The sequence below is a fragment of the Thamnophis elegans genome, chromosome 4, assembly GCF_009769535.1.
Source record: "Thamnophis elegans isolate rThaEle1 chromosome 4, rThaEle1.pri, whole genome shotgun sequence".
NCBI classification, from domain to species: domain Eukaryota; kingdom Metazoa; phylum Chordata; class Lepidosauria; order Squamata; family Colubridae; genus Thamnophis; species Thamnophis elegans.
The window spans coordinates 116375684-116397511 of NC_045544.1; the positions used below are offsets into that span (position 1 = coordinate 116375684).

Sequence of the window (21828 nt, forward strand, 5' to 3'; positions counted from 1 at the left end):
TCGGCTTATTATCCTGGGAGATCTTATTTTGGGGAAAACAATATATATGCATTTGACTTAATGACATCACTTAGCAATAGAGATTTCAGTTCCACTTGTGGTTGTAGGTCGAGGACTATCTGTACAATATTGTATTACAACCTTTAGTTCTCTTGCCAATTTACCTCCTTGTGTCTGAAACAATCTACCGTACTATTGACCTAAGCACCAAGACAGTTTTAGTGACCTCCACAAGAAGGCAATGTCTTATTTTGTAGAGCCTTTCCAAAAAAAAAAAACATTAGTCTATATTGTACAGTAACAAATGAAAGTTAAAATGATAGCTTTAAAGTGTGAACTTGCTTTGTTAGGCCTATCAATTCCATGTGTTACTGATTTACTGACTGACCTTATTACATCAGAATGAACAGGCACATGCATTAAGCACTCTGTTCGTGGATCACAAAAAGTCTGGAATTCTGGTTTATCACAACATGACAATATGATGACTTTCCTTCTTTCAGCTAGCCTTATGACTTTTAGCTCTCCAGATTATTTTGCAGTCAGAATTGAAACTGATAAACAGATAGCAGAGATGTTGAGATATACTAGTTAGCATCAGGACTTTATTTGTAATACAAATCTTTGTTAAATTAACTCTGTGTGTGTATGTGTGTGTGTGCACACACACACAAATAATTGGGTTTTATATGAGGGAAAGTATGCACTTGAACCGTTCATAATCAAACATCACATTTACTTTGTCATTTATAATTTTTAGAATCCACGTTTAAACAAATGAAAATCAGTACAAAACAGGAAAGTCTTCAAGACCTTTTAACTGACCTCTTCCTTACAAGGTGTGTTCATGGAAATAGTTTCTAAGTCATGTACTGCTCTTCTGTGTCATAAAATTCCAAACTAATGATCCCAAGCCCCCAAGTTGTGGAGAAGAATGGAGAGAGCTCCCATTTTGTCAAAAGGAAAAGACGGAAGACCCAAGAAATGTATTAAATATTGTGGCACTAAAGAGGTACATTCCCTGCAAAAGCCTAGTGGGCTGGGAAGAATGTTTGCTACATGTCTTACTGGCCAGAAACTTTAAAAATCCCCTGTTTCCTGCATTGGAAGAAGCGGGGATAGGGGAAGCTGCCCAGATAGAAGTTATCACTTACCGATCAGGGTAAGAGAGCCAAAGAAACAATACAATTTAGAGAATACGGAGGAGACTCTACTACAAATATCTATATCATGACAGCAATAATGACAAAACATATGCACACCTCCAGTAACAGGGCTATGATTAACCAGAAACTAATCTTCACTTCTGCTTACCTCAAAAGACCTAATGCATAGGCTTTTATTGGATGCTACACCGAGATCCATTAATCTATTTTATACACATGCACACGTAGAACGTGTGCATGCACACACACACACACACTATATATATAGTGCATATATATATATATATATATATATATATATATATATATATATATATATATATATACATAGCACATATATATATATATAGCGCATATATATATAGCGCATATATATATAGCGCATATATAGTGCATATATATATATATATATATAGCGCATATTATATATATATTGCATTCTGCATATATAAAACAATAATAGTAGCTGTTACTGTAACCAACAAAACTTCCACAAATAGATATGTGTGTGTTTATGTCTGTACATGTGTGTGTATACACACACACACATATACATAAATTATTATTCCCACTGAGCATTATACACATGGATATAATTTTTTAAGTTGTTTTGCCATAATGAACAAAAAGTATACCATTTTGGATTTCTCATTGTTCATTTTAGGTAAAAATTTCTCTCCAATATAGAAAGCCAAATTCTAATGGAATCACATTCAGGAACTGCTGACAACAGAGAAAAGTTATTCATTGTCCTTTCTTGGATTTACATTCATGGTCATTCTAGAGTGGGAGAAGCAGAAGCAGAGCCAGCCCTGATAGCTAGCCAGAGAAAAACCAGAAAGGCAAAGTTGATCAACCCAGAAAGTTCTGTATCATTTTTGGAGTATCAGAATCTTGTTTCCAACTTAATGGAAAGATACAAGTCTTCTATAAAACTTGATTGCTTCCTAAGGGGACCACACACACAACACACACACGCGCACGCACACACACTCACACAAACACCCCTAAGGTCACCTCTGCCATGCAAGGACATCTCATAATAGAGATTCCTTGAAACATGGATCGGATGGTTTGGCAGAGGAAAGCTCCTGGGCCCAGGCCAGTCAGTCAGTTTGGAGCCATTAGAACAGTCTCCAAGGATGTACTAAAAGCCATCATGATTCTGTGTCCGAGCCTGAGCTGCTCTCTTGACTAATTTCAATCTGCAGTGATGGCAAGTTATCAAGTCGGCTTTTCTTCTGACGTGACTCTTCCTTTTCTTTAATGAGAGCCCCCCACGCCCGCTGGAGCTCAGAGTCGTCATCTTCGGGTGATGCTGATGATTTTTCTTCTTGCTCTGGGACTTTTTCCTGTGTCTTTGATGTAGATCCCAAACGTGTCCGTAGATTTGCTGTCATTGTACGAATAACAGAATGTAGTAAGAATTGTACGCAGAGAAAAAGCATGTTCTCAAACAGGTGTTAAGCCTTCAATGATACAATCCAAACTAAAGTTTTACAATCCCAATGTACTCTGAACAGTAAGAATAAAGTATTAGGCATACATATGGCTTAGTGGAGTAATATCTCATGTACTTTGTATCTCAACCTACAGCTGTTAAAAACATCCAGAGTGGTTTACATAATATCCACCATTTTTTACATTTTTCTCTTCCTATCCTTACCACTACATATTAATTCTTGCCTATTTTTTCTGCCCACCTCCCACTTTTATCTACCACAGCGAGATCAGAGTTTTCCAATCTGTATTTCATTCCAGATCTACTTTGAAGGAAGTGCTAAAATATGGAGAGCAAATGGGTACTACTATTCCCAGAATCTCTCTCTGAAGAGCCAGATGTTGGTAAATGAAATATTTTTTTTACCATTCCCTTTGAGCAATATTAACCCCAGGGCTCTCATCCATAAGCAAGGACACCAATACTCATTCTATTTCTGTTTTTGAATCAGTGTGATGTAGAAAATGCTATTTTTTTCCAGTCACAGTTGTTTTATTTAAATCCAAATAGCTAAGGAAGCCTAAGTAATCCGAATAGCCAAGAAAACTAAAGAATTCAAATTGCCAAGGGAGCCAGTGATTCTAATTGTGGTTTCCCCAATTTTCAGTGAATGAATTGATCTGATGAACAGAATTAATAACTTCAGCCATATTGTTTTTATAAACTTTCTTCTTGCGATAGATTCATTTATTGTTCAGAACTAATTCAACGTACTCTAATCTTTCAGAGAACCAAAAACACTTCATAGCTAGTTCTCAACTTACAACCATTTGTTTAATGACTGTTCAAAATTATGATGGTGCTGAAAAGTGATTTACAATCAGTCCTTGCATCTACTTGAGAGACCGCCTCCTGCCGATTACCTCCCTTCGACCGATTAGATCGCACAGATTAGGCCTCCTCCGAGTTCCATCCGCCAGTCAGTGCCGACTGGCGACTACGCGGAGGAGAGCCTTCTCAGTAGCAGCTCCGACCCTTTGGAACGATCTCCCCGTGGAGATTCGCACCCTCACCACCGTCCAGACCTTCCGCACAGCCCTTAGGATCTGGCTATCCCGTCAGGCCTGGGGATAAGATTCTAATTTGCCCCACCCGAATGTTGAATGAAAGTTGTGTTTTATTGTTTTATTTTTATTTATGCACTGTCTTGTGTTTTTGTTTTGCACCCCCCTTCCCATGTATTGTAAGCCGCCCTGAGTCCCCTCAGGGAAAAGGGCGGCCTATAAATCATAATAAACTATAAACTATAAACTATGGCTGTCATAGCGTCCCTGCAGTTGAAGAAACAATGACCGTCTCAATCAGCATCAGTTCCGCACACATTTCAACCTATACTTCCCAGATCACTGCTCAATAATGAAGCTACTGCATAACATTACTTCACATGCTGTCTACCTCAATGGAGAGTTACTCATGATTATTATAAAAAAGAGGAAACAACTAGTGCTGAATTACATGCTCTGCTTACACCTTTTGGCCATCTCTGCTTTTAAAAGCAACAGAAAAGTTGACTGACAGAACTGACCAGATTTCTTCTCTCTGGTATCTGAATAAAGGCCTTTCCCTTCTTGCCTGGGGATTCCTAGACGACTATGAACATCGGACATAGGCTCACGGTGAGATGAAGAAATACTGCTGGGCTGAGGTGTTTCTGGTGAATGTGGCCTCTTGCCAAGCCTCTGTCGGACATCTGGAAACAATACATGGATAATCATGCATTTAATTTTACTCTGCTTATTAATACTCATCGTCCCAATGATGAATCCCAACATAAGCATTATTATTAAGCGGAGTATACCAGTGATAGTACATGATCCTAAAGCCTGATAGGAAGAAGATTGGGGGTGTGGGTTTTGGTGTATGTGTACATGCCCATGCGGTATCAGGAAGGTGAATGATCTGAAACTTCGTAACAGCAGGCCACACCAACTATGCCATTTCAGCGGCATCTAGCATTTGAAGAACAGCCATGCTGTTCATCCTACTTATTCTGAATTATACAAGCAATACAATGTTCCAAAAGGGCTCCTCCAAAGCAGAAGTAAATCGGGACAATGAACAGCAAAAGATTCTTTACCTGATTTCACAGAGTTCAGGGGCTGATGCAGGCCAGGGCTCCCATGTCTTTTTTCTTCCAACAGCAGTCTCACATCAGTAACTTTCTCTGAGGGTCCTTTGCTTCCAATACGATTCTTGACATTGCTGGAAGCGACACTGTCTGCTCTCATTGAATTTCTACAATAATAATTTAAAAAAATCTTCCATGAATCAAAATGGAAACTGCAAGCTCTATAAACTCCACCAGAACACGTTTTTGTGTAAAAAGTGTGTAGTTTAATGAGAATAGGCAAATCTGTACTTCAAAATCAAGGTTCGAGTTGCTCTGGAATGAGAAGGTGCTCCAATCTCTGTTCTGCTGAACATCTGGAAGCCAGGAAAAGATCACCCACGGGCTAGCTGGAGTCCTTAACAGCAGGGAAGACTAAACATTAGCATGAGTAAGGATTTCCCAAACATGATCATCCGTGTGAGAGGAAAGGAGCCTCGGCACTACAATGATGTATGTGCATCTTGACCAAAATAAGATGTTTAAATCTTCCCAGGCAATTGCTGTACTGCCCATGTCTCACCATCTCTAAGAATGAAAACCTTAAAGTTTTCTGAGATAGATATCATTCAGAAAGTCTTAATTTGGACATTGATTGATATTCTACAAACAAGGAAACTGGGAGAACCTACTGAAGTCTGAATGAAGTAAAGCATGAACCAAATTCATACTTTAAGGAAGCTGTGGAAAAAATAACTATCAGAACCCGAATCAAATGGAGTCTGATTTGGGTAGGTTTTGTTTGAAAAACACTATTTGGAGCATGCCTCAATCCAAAAACTGTTTTAAATTGACCTAAATTTTTGTTTTACAGAATCCATATGTGACTTTTCTCTTTTCCACAGAAAGATGTATAAAGTACAAAAATAAAAGTTGGTTTAAATTAATGAAAAGGTTTGCTGGACAAAAAAAAAAACCACAGAAAAATTATATGCTGTTAGAAGCTATTTTAAGTCTGGAAGAATAAAAATAATGCAACTACATTCCTTCTTATAAAACTGAATTATTAAAATGACCTCATTCACTTTTATATATAGTACATTGGATCATGAAGGACCTAGAACTTGCTGGAACATACTGAGTATTTAAAACTAACAATGTAAAAATAAAATCAATAGAAATGTACATTACTATTGCTAAAATATGGAACATGATACTGTAAAATTATTATTTAGCTTTCATAACTGTATTGTAACAATATTTAACATAGAAACAAAGTTTTACTATAACATAGATCCATGAGTGATTTGGTTGAGCTTTAGTAACTATGGTATTAGTAATTAAACTTTACTTCTGCAATGTGTCAATGAGAACCAGGATGTATTATCTGATTACAGCCTTATATTCTCCTTTCTTTTGCATATTGTTAGAATTATGTTTATTTTTAACTTTTATGAGATGATTTCTAGAAATCATCTAGGAAAAATGTATAGTCTGTCTTGGCAATCCCATTTGGAGACTTTGGTATCGTGGACAGAACATCTGGCATGAACAAATGTATTAATTAGTTACTGGTAGAAAAAATCAGATGTACGAAAATTGAGAGACAAAGGATCAAAGAAATTACTGATGTCCTGAAAGTTCAGAAATATAGGAACATAATAAATCCATATACAGGTAGTTCTTGAGTTATAACTATTTCTTCAGTGACTGATTATAATAGCAGTGAATCAGGGGGGATTTATGATGTTTCTTCAAAAGTCACAGCATTCTCATGGTCAGGAGATTGAGATTTGGGTGTTTGGCATTCATTCCTGCTTTTTTCTGTCCTGAGGCACATCTGGGCAGCATGAGAATTTGTACTATAGCGCCCGCTTGTCCATATTCCATAATGCCCACCCAGAGAACCCACTGGCCTGCTCATAACATTTGTCCACTGGACTACTTGTCTGGGAACACAGTTTCAGCGTTCAGAGCCATAGTGGCACAGTGGTTAGAATATAATATTGCAGGCTAACAATTCCCATAGCCAGAAGCTCAATCCTGACCAGCTCAAGGTTGACTCAGCCTTCCTTTCTTCCAAGGTCAGGAAAATGAGGAGCCAGAGTGTTGGTGGTAATATGCTGATTCGGTAAACCACTTAAGAGAATGCTATAAAGCAGCGATGGCGAATCTTTTTTGGCTCGCGTGCCATAAGTGGGGGGAGCGCAGGGGTGGCATGTGCGGGCATGCCGCACCCATAATGCAATGCGCGACTCCCTCAGTGCGCATGCACACGCTACAGGCATGACCCCCCATTTTTTTAATGCTTTTTTTCCCCGCCCCAGAGGCTTTATAGGAGCCTGGGGAGGGCAAAAACAGCCTGCCCCCCCCCCCCCCGGAGGCTTCAGGGACCTTCAGGAGACTTCCCTGAAGCCTTCGGAGCAGTCAAAATGACCCTCTGAGCAAACCGGAAATCTGTTCTCGAATTTCCGGTTTGCCCATAGGGCTGGTTTTTTGCACTCCAGAGGCTTCAGGGAAGCTCATGAAGCCTCCGGGAGGCCTTTGGGAGGCAGGGGAGGCTCTTTTCGCCCTCCCCAGGCTCCTATAAAGCCTCTGGAGCCTGGGGACGCCAAAAATGGCTTTAAAAAAAGGTGAACTCAGCTGGCCAGCGCGCGCATACGCACTGGCCAGCTAACAGGGCAGTGCCTCGCGTGCCCTGACAAATAGCTCCATGGTCCACCTGTGTCACGCGTGCCATAGGTTCGCCATCACTGCTATAAAGCACTATGAGGTGGTATACACCATATTTTTCGGAGTGTAAGATGCACCGGAGTATAAGACGCACCAAAATTTTGAAGAGGCAAATTTTTTTTAAAAAGTTTTTGCACTCTGCAAACCTTCAAAAAACAACCTGTTTTTCGCGAAACTGGCTGTTTTTGTCAAAAAAGGGGGGGGGCCTGCATAGCTTTTAGGAGGCTTGTAGAGTGCTTCTGGGGGCTGGAGGGCCGAAAACAAGCAAAAAATGGCCTGTTTTTCACGAAAAAGGGCATGCATAGCTTTTAGGAGGCTTATAGAGTGCTTCTGGGGGCTGGGAGGGGCAAAAAACAGCCTGTTTTTTTGCTCATTTTTGCCCTCCCCAGCCCTCAGAACTCTGGAAGCCTCCTAAAGGCTACGCACAGCCATTTTTGCGAAGGGGGCAGGGTTTCAGGAGGCCAAAAATGCTGTATTCAGTGTATAAGATGCACCCAGATTTTCACCCTCTTTTTTGAGGGAAAAAGATGTGTCTTATACTCTGAAAAATACGGTAAGTCTAAGTGCTATTGTTATCTCTACCCATGTCATGGTTACAAAGTCCTCATATAACAATGGAAATGGGGACTGCCTTTGCTAAGTGACATGGTCAAATGATGTTGACTTTTATGACAGCATCATTTAGCAACAGAAATTCCAGTCCCAATTGCCATAGTAGCTGGAGGACTATCTTTACTGCCACTTTGAAAATATCCCTGCGTAGAATCAACAACTAATGAGAATCTAAAGTAGAAAGTCAATTAAATTTGGGAGTGGCACCAAACACATAGATCATGAGATGCCACACTTACGTCATTTATACAAGTGTCTTGTAAAGTACTAAAACAAACAAGAAGGGTTTCTTCACGGACGCTAGAAAAGATACTGATGAATTCCTTCAAACTGCAAATTTTTAGTTTCTCCGAAGATGGAGAGGTGGACCTTTAATCTAGCTGATAAAAGAAACCCCCTTCCCTTCACAATGTCTGTCCTTATCTGTCTTATTTTTGCATGCTATTATCATCTTTATGCGAACCTGAACAATCTAAGAATCTTGAGTTTCCACTGGAACAATGTTTACATTTAAATATTTAGAATGCTTATATGTGTTTACAACATGATTGGAACAGGCAAAGAAAATATATTGGAGTGTACTCTTTCATCTTTTGAATTTAATACCAGTTTTCCCCCCAAATTTGCTATCCTCATAGTTTTCTGATTTACCTCTTACTATAATCTTGTGGTCAGTTACATTGCAATTGCTTCATTTATTCTGCTTTAAATTAATCATTTTATTTCATGTCTGTTTTCCCCCATCACCAGTGTGCCTATAATCCCAACATACGTAGTTTGAACCAATCTTCTTTTATGCAGTCTTAATTTGATGGTCAAACCTCATCAGCTCACCAAAGTAATCTAGGATTAAGAGATAAAGGAACCCATCTTTTTCAATGCAAACCAGCCTTACCTAATGCTCTTCAACTGAGACTCTACTTCATCTGCATACATAGTCATTTTCATGCTTTTCTTGGGGGAAGGAGTAGAGATCATCTTCAACTCAAGATCATAGTCCATTTCATCAGAATCAGATTCGCTAGCACTGGAACGCCGAGCACTCCGTTCACGAGACTGCTTGTAAGCCTGCAGCTCATCTCTGTATTCCACAACGACACGATCATCCTCATCCATATATTGATCATCATCATCCTGGTCCTCTTCCTCCTCTTCCTCAATTGGCTCTTCAGGAACATTTACTAATCCTGGAAGGCAAGAATGATATTTCTAAAAAGGCTAAAACTGCACCCAGCATTTTATGTGTGAAAACAGTTGAATACAAAAAATAAAAGCCTTTCCGTAGGTGGCATGGGGAGCATCTGGAAAGGAAACCAGAGGGGACCTCAAAAAAAAAGAAAAAAGAATTCAATAAATATTTTGCTGGTTTAGTGCAATTCCTCTTTCCCAAATGACTTCTGTCAACACCTAGGCACCTTAGAAATCTATTTTGCTAATTTCTGTGTTAAAGAATTGTATATTCCCTGTATCATGAATTATGATAAAAAATAAGAGCCCATCTATTACACCAGTAATGATTGTGGCAAGTTAATGTGGGAATAGACCGCCTTCTAATGAAAAGAAGATAACCTCTATTATCATTTTTATGTATACACAATGGCATACATTAAAATGAAATTCCAATGCCTGCTCTCAAAAGGAAAAACGCCATCCACCAAACAATGTCACCATCCCAAGGATAACAAGGTTTCTTAGAAACCTTGCAAAAGTGCAAGATTGGTCACCAGATGTCAGTATAAAGGTCTCAGTGTAAGTTTTCTGTATAAAGAAGTAAAGTTTGTTCCCTGGTTTGTTAGTTTTTTAGTTTGCTCTTACATGTCATTTGTATGCACAGATTCTTGTCTGTTTTGTTTTGCAAGAATTAAATTCTAAAGACTGAAACAATGTAATTAGTTTTATCTGAGTTTGAGGCTGAATGATGAGGCCAACTCCTGCCTTAAAATATTTATTAGTGAGATTTTTTTCCTATTTGTGTTATTTGCTCCATACGATTACTTGGATTCTTAAAACTATCTTGGCCTACATTCCAGAAACAACACTTTCTGTTGCTTTTAGAGAAGAATGAAAGCACAGTCCCCAAACCCAGTTTTTCCTTCTATTTTGATTTCACAATGCTATTCTATAATGCAGATAACTGTTTTTAGCGGAGAGTCCATACTGTACACATGCAAAATTAGGTAGTTAAGCCTTTATGACAGAAGAAAAAAATTAGACATATACATGATTCATATATCAGTTTTATATAAATATTCCAGTTTTATAATGTACAACAGACCAACTATGTTGAAAGTAGTTATAATTTGCTTGCATTACAAAATGTTTTGACTTACCTGAATGATGATGTTTATAAGGGGGGGTCAGACCAACATCATCCCCAATGAGGGTTCTTTTTTTAATTACATCCCGGTGAAGTCGGCGTGAATGATACCTCCGCTTCCTGCAAAAACAGAAGATTTACAGCTATCACTGACTTAAGTTTTTCCTATAACCTTCTACTAAAAACTGGGGCTTTAGATATAACCAGTGCATTTTTGATCAGAGAGGTTTGGTTGTGCCCCCCTCCATTTGCAAATGACCCAGAAAAATGATAACTTTCATTTTCTCTTTTGTCACTACCATGATAAAATAAAATGAACCTTGGGTATGGTTATAGTTCAGTGTTCTGTAAGAATCCAGCAAGCGTTCTAATGGGCCATATGAACCAAACAACTGTGTTATACTATACAGTTTACAATTGTTTAATCATAGCATGTTAGGCAAATATGCTATGTTTGCTACAAACATAGCAATTGTATTTTGTTAAACCAGGATTAGCTAACTGATTTGATTTGGTCTTGCAGATATGTTGGCAACTTTTCAAACTACAGCTGAAAATTATACAGTTTAGGAAACTATTCTAGATATTTCCTGCATCCAAGAACATTCCTATTTTCAGTATTCCTGAGTATTTATTTCTTGCATTGTCTGCTGCAGTTCTTCTACTTGTAATGTCTTCTTGTAATCAACCATGTACCTAATTCCACACCCCAAGAATATAGTAAGATGGTCCTGGACCAAAGACAGGTCTAATGAACCCACGGCACTAACTGATGCTGTTACACAGAATGAATAGCATACCGAGAAGATACTTCTCATACATCTTAATGGGCCAAAAGAGATGTGGGAAATGACAAATACTTTCAAACAAAGGAATCAGGCTAACACAATAGCTCATATTTTGGATAATGCAATTTCCAAGGTGTTATCTCTCCCCAGCTCACCATGAGTTGCTCAAGATGCCTTTCATGCCTCCATAATTAGGATTTCCATATTTCATGTAATACTGACTTCTCCTGGCAGCTCCAAGCTCCTTCTTGTCATCTGTAACAGTAGCACAAATGCTAAGTGGATGCAGGGACATTCTACACTACTGGAACTATGGAACCAATCACAAATAATTTCCATAGTGGGAATCAATTTCAATGGCTAAAATGTAACCCTAATCCTTTTTAACATTGTGGATTTTGGGTTTTTTTTTAAACTCGAAACAGATGGGTTCATTCTGTAGAGGCTTACTATCTAAACATGAATGTTCTTTCTCTAAAAATATTTTTAAAAGACATAAAAAAATTAAAAAACCCACAATCACATTTCACTGCTGGGGTCTCATGCTGTCCATAGACAGCTGATACCTGATCTACAAAGAAACCTATGAATCTAAGAGCAGAAAGTATTAGGAAAGATTAAAAGGTGAGATGAAAACCTACCTAGCTAAAACTTTTTCTGATACACTTGGTGATTATTAAGATAGACTTCTCTTCAGTAGCATCCTTCTTATGAAGAGCCTTCCAGACAGGATCATGTGGCACCCATACTTTGACCATTTTAACAACACATTATATCTTCTTATCAACTTTTTTAAATTCTTAAAATATTTTACAGATTTACAAATGCTTTTAATTATTTTAAAATTTCTGTGAAAATTTTGGTTAATTGCTATATAGATGGGAAATAGCTAATTCATTATATTTCAGGGTTCATGAAAGATTTCTGTGGATCATAAAATTAAGACAAACTCTAGGCCATAACCGTTCACTGCATTGCAATGGACTCTTTGTATAGATCAAGCTCTTTACCTCTAGTGGCAAATCTCATGAAGAGCTTGTTGCCTTTGGCCAGCTTACTGGCTGGACGAAGGTCATTACGCAAAAGGGAATCTTCTTCCACTTGGGATAAAGTGTCCAGCTGTAGAAAAAAACAACACCACACATTTCAGGCTAGTATTTAAGGAATGACCATGATAACAAAAGAGGGCCTGATAACCACAAAGATATTGTTCTATTTTAACGCCAGATCTCTCTGCTTGAAGAAACCAGCCCAGTTTTTTTATTCTGTGTTCACTTTTTATTCAGTTCAATGAAATTGTGAGATAATATACATGTCTTTGAGAAGAGCACGAAGATCAGCTTAAGGGGCCTGTTTGGTCTAATACACAGGCAATCACAATTCCTGTGTTATAATTTATTGGAGATTGTTAATGAAACTCTCTCTGCCTCCCCATGGCAAATTAGATTGTTGATACTCTTTAGTCATATTCTGTTATTTATTTCAGCTTTCCCCAATATGAGCACTCTTCAGATATGCAGAACATCTCCCGGAATCCCTCAGCTAGCACGGTAATTGCACTAACCTCTGTATCACTTGGATGATCATCTTCTACTTCACCTTCTTCTGTTTCATCATCTGAGCTTTCCTCTTGTTTTTCTAAAATAAACAAAATATATATTTTACAATTATTACGTTCTTGTCTATACTAATTAAACAGCGCCCTACAGTAGCTGATTATCCAGAAGTGCCAAACAAGTTCCCAGCATTAAAACCACGTAGGACTCAGAAAAGGAAGATGAGCCTCACAAAATGAGCTACACTTATGAAAGAAATACATTTTCTACCTAGTACCAAGTAGCTCAGGGACAGAGAACCTGGTTTGCATGCAGATTATCCCAATATCAGTCCAAAGCATTCAAGATTACAAAACCTTTCAGATAGTAATGCCATTGGAATTATTAGTTGGCTTGAAACCATGGAAGAGCATAGGAAATGCTCTTGCATTAGGGAGAGCCATTACCTATTAGTTAATGACTGCCTAACTATTTACTGTGGTTTGATCAACCAAAATTGGAGATAACCTGGATGGGGATTTCCATATCTTTCTAGCATAGTCAGACTTGAAACTAAAACTTTTTGTATACCAAACGTGTTCTAATTAGGTACACTTCTTTCCACAGTATAGACAATACAGATACTCTTTGACTTAGGACAATTGAGTCCAAAATTTCTGTTACTAAGTGAGACATTTAAGCACGTTTTACCTCATTTTACAACTTTTCTTGCCACAGTTGTTAAGTGACTCACTGCAGTTGTTAAGTGTACCTGGCTTCCCCATTGACTTTCCTTGACAGAGGTTAGAAGTGATCACATGATCCCAGGATACTGCAACCATTGTAAATATGAGTCAATGCCTGAATTTTGATCACATGACCATTGGGATGCTACAATGGTCGTGTGAAAAATGGTTATATGTCACTTTTTTCAGAGTTGTAACTTTGAACTGTCACTAAATGAACTGTTGGAAGTCAATGACTAATCTGTACAAGCTCAGCCGAACCAATAATCCATCTTAACAGAGCCAAGTCACAAACTTATTAAAAGACTCAGGAGATCCCAATAAAAATATTTAATTATGAAGAGAAGGAGCTGAACCAAAAGCAAAAAGATAACCAAGGAGTATCTCTCTCCCTTCTTTTGCTTCCTATTTGTGTAAAAATGGAGTAAAGGCTTAAGTCTGATTAGCTCTAAGGCCCTGCAACTTAGTTGATTCTTCGGAACATGCCACTGTTTCACATGTTCAGTCTCTTTTATTATGTTCAGTAGTTTTTTGAAAATCCTTTTCAGTCTTGTTATTAAAGGCCTTTTCACATTGGTGATGAAAGAACCTTCTATACATGAAATATATGTATAACATTTAGAACTAGAAGGTCATACTATGATCTCTGCAAGCAAAACTATCTCTGGAACTGCATAGGTGGTTTCAGCAGTGAATTTCAGAATCCCACTTAATACCAATTAACATGTGCCTAGCTGTACCAAACAAAATCCAAAGTCCTGTGTCTAAGGAACAAAGTACCTTTCTTTGTGGAATCTTCTATTTTCTTACAGTTTTCTTGGGGTTTTATTTTTGCCTCACTAGGCATAGAACTCATGTTGATGAGTGCTCGCGTCGCTGTTACTTCATCAAGCCAAACCACATTGCCTCAAAAGAAAGAAAGAAAATTCTGTTAGTTCCCAAACTATAAACACATAATGAAAAATGCAATAAACTGTCTCAAGTGTGAGAGAAATGTCATAAGGAAATACTTTTCCATTCCCACTAGAAGTTTAACAGAAAAGAAAGGTGACAATCCCCATAGAATAAATAATCTTTCTGCTTAAAACAAATGTACTGTAGTTGATTTGGTCTCAAGTACTTACAAGATGTGTCATCCAGCCACTCAATGTGAGCAGGGGGATATTCCTTGAAATAGGCAAAAATATCCTGAGTGCTCATTTCATCAACACCATAAATATATATGGTATCTAGCCGCAATTTGGGAATGGCTGCAAGAAATTCAAAATCTAGTCTAAGTGTCAGCAACTAACAAAAGAAAAAAAAGCCAAACAAAACAAAAAACATCAGGCAACAACGCAAATAAATCACTTTCGCTTTTTTGAAAGTTCAAGAAAGCACAGCACAGCTCAAAAAAAAGGAAGCAAGGCTGCTTCGTTCCATCATCAGTGAGATTTATCTAGATGAAAAACCTGGAAAAGGATTCTTTTCATTCCCTTTTCCATAGTCCATCTGGGACTTTCTTTCCCTAATGTAGGCATAACAAGGTTAAAGGAGTGAAAGGGGATTATCATTCTTTTGAAAACAGTGAATAATCCACATTTTAAAAATCTATTCAGATATCAATCCCATTAAATTCAATGGTTATTTGTTCTCATTTAAGGATCACAGGACCAACAGTTGAACAAGAAAGAAACAAGACTATAGCTTTTTCAATGTGGCATATTTCCATGTAAAATTATATGTTCTGAAGTTCACTTCTGACATCTTCCACTATTATCCTAGATGGACTAATGATATGACTCAATACATAGCAGGTAACTATGTACTAGAATATCCCACTGTGTCGGACCTGCTTCCGCTTGAACCCCTAAGTACACTATATTGCCGAAAGTATTCGCTCACCCATCCACATAATCAGACTCAGTTGTGAACAAATATTTTTGGCAATAATAATGTAAGAAAGATCCTTAACTCCATTTATTTGGGAAAGATATAGTTTATTTTAAGGGAATTACAATAATGCGTAACCAAAATTGAGAATCCTGCACCAAAATCCCCAAATCTAACTTTTCCCTCCTTCAGCCGCCTCCCGTTACTGGGGCCCCTTGTCCTATCAAACTCAGACAAGATGTTTTCAGAACAGTCACTTCAGACATAGGTTTGGTATGCAGCTGCATTCCATTCTCAGCCAGTTGTCCTTGAAGTCCATCTCAGATACAGTGAAGTTTCGTTTCCCCAAGCATCCCCCCTCCCATCCAGTCTCCTTCCCCCAAGTTCATGGCAACTGATACTGAATGGTTGAGAAGCACAAGTGTGAGGTGACAGCTGGCATACTGTTTCTACACAAAGTGCCTGATTCCCAAACTACTAGCACAACTGCTCTACTTTACTAATTCATTTGCTGAAATTAAGAAATGTATCATTTGGATTCTTTCTTCATCTATGCAGTTATCCACTGAAAAATTCACTCACTAAGGAGGATCAGTTGTGCATTTCACCCAACCTGAGAGACCAAAACACCAATAGTTTTACAAAGCCTAGAACAAATAGGAAGGTTTATTTTTTTTTTAAACACACAGTTCTCAGTACCTTTCTTCATCATATCTCGATCCAGTGTTACATTTCTTTGAGCAAGATTGATTTCTGCACGAAAATGAAAACGTTTTGCTCTCTGCTCCTTCTTCTCAATCGCTTCCTACAAAAAGGAAAAAAGAGATGATTGAACATTCAAGTGACTGGTAGTAACAGCAGCTGATATCTGCTTTGCAAAAAAACAGAAAAGACACTCATATTTCTTAAAACCTAAATTTATTTTTTTTGGGTGCTGCTCTGCAGGATTACATTACCTGTACGTAATAGCAGTGTAATAGCAGCGGAAATTATGGCCTGATGCTTTATGCAGTGTAACTGGAAAAACAACTTGCTCCTTCTATCAAGTATCCATGTGATGCAGAAACATTTGGCTCTCCCTGACAGAAGGGAATGATGCAATTGGGAAATAAAATCCGGGCCCCCATTCAAAAATCTTCTGAATAAATTTAGACAGTTACAATTTTTCACATTCACAGCCGGAAGATAGGTAGCTTCCCATTTAAGAAAAATATGCAGAAGCCCGATTGTTTCAGGATACAAAATCTTCCCATAAATTGCTTCTTGCAATAAAATATCAGCTGTATTCAACAGCTTTGTTAAAACTGGGGATGAGTCCAGAGTGCCATAGCCCAGATTCTGCAAATAACTATTAGGGTAATTAATGAGAGAAGATGAAAGGAAAAAGCAACAATTTCCCAGTGTAGTTATACTGAGACAAAGTTCTTGTGTCAAATGTTATTTTCAATTATTCGAATATCACAATCCCATTTAAATATTGATTGTATTGGGGAATGGAAATATATTTCTTCAGGCTCAGTTATGTATGGAGACCAGTCAACTATGAAGGGAAGCTCACACTGAGATTCTAGAGAAAAAAATAATGAAAACTATTATTTGTCATTATATATTTATTAAAAGAACATAGATAATTTATAAAATTGCAAATAACACATTACTTGGATCCTGCCAACCCCCCTATTTTAAAGGGGAAGGCCATGCTGTAGAAATATGCCTATACACTGTAGTGAAACTCACATAATATACATTCATATAAAAATACAGTAAAACCTCCACAGTTAATCACCTCTCTACATTGACAACCCCCCCCCCCCCCAGTTGACTTAATTTTCATAGATGGGACATACACTATATGTAACCATAGAAAGTCAACCTCTCTATACTGACTACCTCTGCATATTGTGTATCTTGACTACCTGGACCTTGACACACAGTATTAATTTACTCTCTATAACTTGACTTGTTGAGTCCAATCTGCACCAAGGCAAGAAAAGTGAAATGCAGAATTGGTAGCAATGAATTTCTTTCAAGAAGAATATCAGAGAATACAATATTTTTGACTTTGATTTGGCAGTTTAACAATGATAATTATGAATTTATTTCCTAATACAAATTGAATAAAGGCTTAATTTTTTCCCACGTCATTCTTTCCCTTCTCAGGATCAATTAAAAAATAGTCAATGATAAAATGAAACAAATACACACACAACACAGACATATGCAAGCAGTGTTATTTGTTTTACCGTGGAGTGGCTATTAAAGTAAAGCACCAACAACAGCGTGCAATTTATAATGGATCTAACCATTGTGAAAGAAAAGAAAACAGAGTTTTAAAGTGCAACAATGTTTAGCTACAATTATGAAGCAGTCGTATGAGAAAGAACCAGTTTTTACTTTTTTGTCTTTTCTCTATGCAAGTTGAGTCATGATGGCAAAAAGAAGGAACTGAAAGAGCTGATGTAGAAGGAGAAGGTGGATCTTTTTTATGTTTTCTAGAAAACAGTAACCAAAGAAAGACAGTGGAACATTTTGGTGTCAGCAAGACAACAGTAATATCAAAAAACGTAAGGATGAGTACATGGAGAAATATGATAAAGCAAGTAGAGATTTACAATGGAAAAGGAGAAACACATTGCTGGTTGAAGTCAATGAATCCACGTTACATTGGTTCCAAAAAATGAGGGTTGTTAACACTAATAGCTCTGGGCCAATGATCCAAGGAATTGCTAAGAAGTTTGCAAAGGAGCTCAGGGTATCACATTTCTAAGCATCAAGTGGTTGGCTCGAGAAATTTAAACTACAACACAAGATCTCCCAGAAAGTATTGTATAGTGAATCTAATGGAGTTCCAGTAGAAGTTATTGAAGAGTTCATTGAAGAGTTTCTGGACTTCGCCAGTGGCTTCAAAGATGATGACATCTTTAATGCTGACGAGTTTGGAGTCTTTTTTAAGGTGATACCTGACAGAAGCCTTGTTATGAGGGGTGACAAATGTTAACAGTGGAAAACTTTCTAAAGAGCATTTCGCAGATCTGCTGTGCGCTAGCTTAACCAGAGAGAAGCTAAAACCTTTGGTGATTGGTAAATTGGCAAAGCCATGCTCATTCAAGAACCTGCAGCCCAAAGACCTTCCAATCAACCGGAAAACTAACAAATCTGCATGAATGCGTGGTATTTGAGGAGTGGATAAGACATACTGAGTGAGAAACGAAGAAGCCTGAAACAATACAGAAGTGCTTCCAAGAAAGCTGGATTTGTTACTACCAAAGAGCAACATGTTCCCATGGCAGAATTCAAGGGAGCAGATTTTGAAGATTTTGTTGCAATGGATGACAATGTAGCAATCTGCAATGAACCTTACCCAGAAGCAATTTTCCAATCAATATTGAACCAAGGTACACCCCAGTAGAAAAGTGCTGGAAGCAATTGATGAAGCAGAAGAATTAAGGAGGACACAGAAATTCCAGATATACCAGAAGAAGAGGATGCCAGTCATTTGATAATACAATTAGTCATTTGCTATGGGAAAATGCTCAGGTATGCTGAATGGTACAATCAGTGCTGAGAATGCTTTCTCTGCTTACCTTCATAAAAAAAAGAAACAAACTAAAATTGACTTTTTTCAGAAAGAATGATCAAACCATGAGGTAACAATACATATATAAATGTATTAATTTTATATGCTTAAGTATTAAATGAATGTTTCCCTGTGTGTTCTGTGTTTGTGTATGACATTCTCTAATAAAAGCTGTACAATAAGATGAGGCATAGTTACATATCAGTACAGTTGTTCCATATGTTGACCACCTCCATATCACTTTCCTTCAGTCCCTTGGTTGGCCAACTTTCAGAGATTTTACTGCATGTATATGTGTACGTAAATGAATCTGAAATTTGATGTTTTCCAGGTTTCCAAAGTGAATGAAAAGCACATCACTGTCTGTAAATACCTTTGAAGTCACATCTATTCCAGTGATAAAGCTCCCAGCTTTGTTTTCATATCTTCTGCTAGTATCCTGAAATAAAACAACCATTAATATAACTACTGGACAAGCTGCCTTTTTTGTAGAGTAGCATCCCCAATTAATGATGAAAGTTATAATATACTTTCCTAATCTGAAGTTCTCCTAGAAACCCTGTTTTAACCTTTGGTCATCTCTCATTTCCCAAAGATCCAAGCCAATTAACAAGGGCCATCTAAGCCAGTGTTTCCCAACCTTGGCAATCTGAAGATGTCCGGACTTCAACTCCCAGAATTCCCCAGCCAGCATTCACTGGCTGGGGAATTCTGGGAGTTGAAGTCCGGACATCTTCAGGTTGCCAAGGTTGGGAAACACTGATCTAAGCTACAAAAAAACCCATTTCAGTTGCTCTTTCTTGTTTTTCTGAGGCTTCCTGTTAATTTTAAACTGAAGTAGTGTACTTTTTTTCTTTTTCTTTTTGAAGCCCAAAGTAAAGGACTGATAAATGTCTACCATTCCCCACCAGCCTATTGGGACTGTTCACTCCATATAAGAGCATTGGGCACCTGTGAGCAAGCCGCCATCTCCATGTCCTCCATACAGGGCTCTTTCAAGAGTCCATGCAACCATCTCAAGAGAAACTTCCCTCAGCTACACTGCATTTTCTGACAAATGACGAAGCCCAAGTAAGGAACCAGTAAGTAAAACACCCCTTTTTAGTGCAAATCTGCCAAATCTCGGGAAAGCTTCTATGTGGGGCCAGGCAGCCGCGCAGACAGAGCTGGAGGCACAAGAAGAAACGAGGGAAGAGAGAGGAGAGATCTTTTAATCAGGGTCCCACTGCTTGTTTGTCAACATCCGCGTATCTCGGGTGACTCCATTCATCCCTGACACAGCGAATTCAGTCTCTGGTTATGGGACACGCATGCGCAAAGAGTGCCCTTCCTTTCAAGCCTCTGGATCCAGGTTTATACGCCTAAGGGGCTCCTGTGATTCCCCTCCACCCGGCCCGTTTCCCCGGCTCCGTTACCGGCAGCAGCTCCCTCAGCGAGCACCCCACCGGCACGGCTAGTTCCTCTGCTGATGCCGTGGCTATCGGAGGCGAGGTGGTAGCGGGGGCTGCGGCCTGAAGCAACAGCTCGCCCTCCTCCACTTCCATGGGCTCCGGCTCGGTCGCCTTCACCGAAATACGGAGGCCCCTCACAGCCGCCATCGCCCCGCAGGCCCTGCCGCCGCCGCCGAAGGAGGGCGAGACCGGAAACAGGAACAGTGGAGGCGGAAGTCATAGAGATACGTTGGCCGGCTGGGCAGAGCGCCACCCGAGGAAGGGAGGTTGCTGCGCCCATCAGAGGGGGGGACTGTGGAGGGTACTTCAGAAATTACCCGTCGCCCCGCTTCATGAGATGGGATTTGATGATATCCCGCCTGCCGGAAAGTAGGAAAAAGTTAGCCTTTTTAGGTTAGGTGAGCCTGATAATGATTAATGTTCTCAATCCGCACAATATATTGAACCGTAAACGGAGCAAATAGAATTTCCATCATCACATACACGTCCGGAGAGCAAGGCTGTTATTTTTGCAGTCTAAGTCTGTTAGCCCTACACGTAGCTTAATATGTGAACGACGTAACCGGGTATATAATTAGTCACATCACATCAACATAATCATTTGCAATCACGTGACATCCATTCATTAAATTCCAAAGTGCCCCGACAGAAGTATATAATGATTAAATATGCTGCTGTGCAGGTTCAACATCCTCGCTCCCCTTTCTAGCCCCAAATGCCAGTGTCACACTTGATTATCACTTGTCAATATTCAAGAAACTTCAAATCAATTTTTGGTGAGTGCCTGGATTACTGGCAGTTTTCTTGACAAGATTTTTTGAAAGTGATTTCCCAATGCCTTGTTCCTAGATCCGAAAGAGTGACTGGCTCAAAGTCACCTAGCTGGCTTGGTGCCTAAGGCAGGATGAACTCACGGTCTCCTACAACTGGCTGCTTTAATCACCACAGCAAACTGGCTCTATTTAAAGAATTAGCTTTTATAAAGTTCCTTGCTTTTTGCAGCTTGGTCATGCAAATTAAGCATACAGCATCTCATTTCAAATACACAAATAATAAAGCTAATTCTTATGGTTTATGGTTTATTAAATTTGTATGCCGCCCTATTCCCAGAGGCACTCAGGGCGGCTAACAAACTCATAGGAAAGGGGGGTAATACAACGAAAGCAAACAAGACAAACAATTACAAAAAACATATTAAAACTCCGCAACAGGCACAACAATTCGAGTGGGGCTGGGAACTCATCAGCCCCAGGCCTTATGGTTTTAATGTGGAACAATTTAAATGACAATTGGTAGATTCCCTTGGAACCATTTCCCTTTCCACTCAATGTCATGAGTGAATGGGAAACACAGCCACCAATCATTGTTCTTAAAATGTTATTGGGTGAGCTGAATCAACTATGGATCATATATGAGATGCAACTCCGTGTTTCAAGTTTCCCAAGTGACAGGTAACCAGTGTTGAAAAATTTATCCATGCAAG

The 21828-nt window shown here is 38.7% G+C and overlaps 1 protein-coding gene across 1 annotated transcript; it reads right to left on the minus strand.

The window, feature by feature from the left end:
* Window positions 1-1826: 1826 nt before the first annotated feature.
* Window positions 1827-20528, minus strand: NCBP3 (nuclear cap binding subunit 3). Its single transcript, XM_032215994.1, has 13 exons — window positions 20310-20528; window positions 19268-19333; window positions 16017-16122; window positions 14570-14695; window positions 14226-14351; window positions 12729-12802; window positions 12175-12283; window positions 11320-11419; window positions 10390-10496; window positions 8955-9246; window positions 4745-4902; window positions 4193-4357; window positions 1827-2559 (listed from the first exon to the last, which is right to left on the minus strand). The coding sequence occupies exons 1-13, from the start codon at window positions 20490-20492 to the stop codon at window positions 2324-2326; spliced, it is 1848 nt and encodes a 615-aa protein (XP_032071885.1). The 5' UTR covers window positions 20493-20528; the 3' UTR covers window positions 1827-2323.
* Window positions 20529-21828: the final 1300 nt, after the last annotated feature.

Excerpts from the sequence above, each read along its gene's own strand:
- NCBP3 (XM_032215994.1), bottom strand. The coding sequence starts at position 20,492 with ATGGCGGCTGTGAGGGGCCTCCGTATTTCGGTGAAGGCGACCGAGCCG. Across the intron at positions 16,123-19,267 it reads GAATAGATGTGACTTCAAAG|GAAGCGATTGAGAAGAAGGA; the intron begins GTATTTACAGAC and ends TCCTTTTTGTAG. Across the intron at positions 14,352-14,569 it reads GTGGCTGGATGACACATCTT|GCAATGTGGTTTGGCTTGAT; the intron begins GTAAGTACTTGA and ends CTTTCTTTTGAG.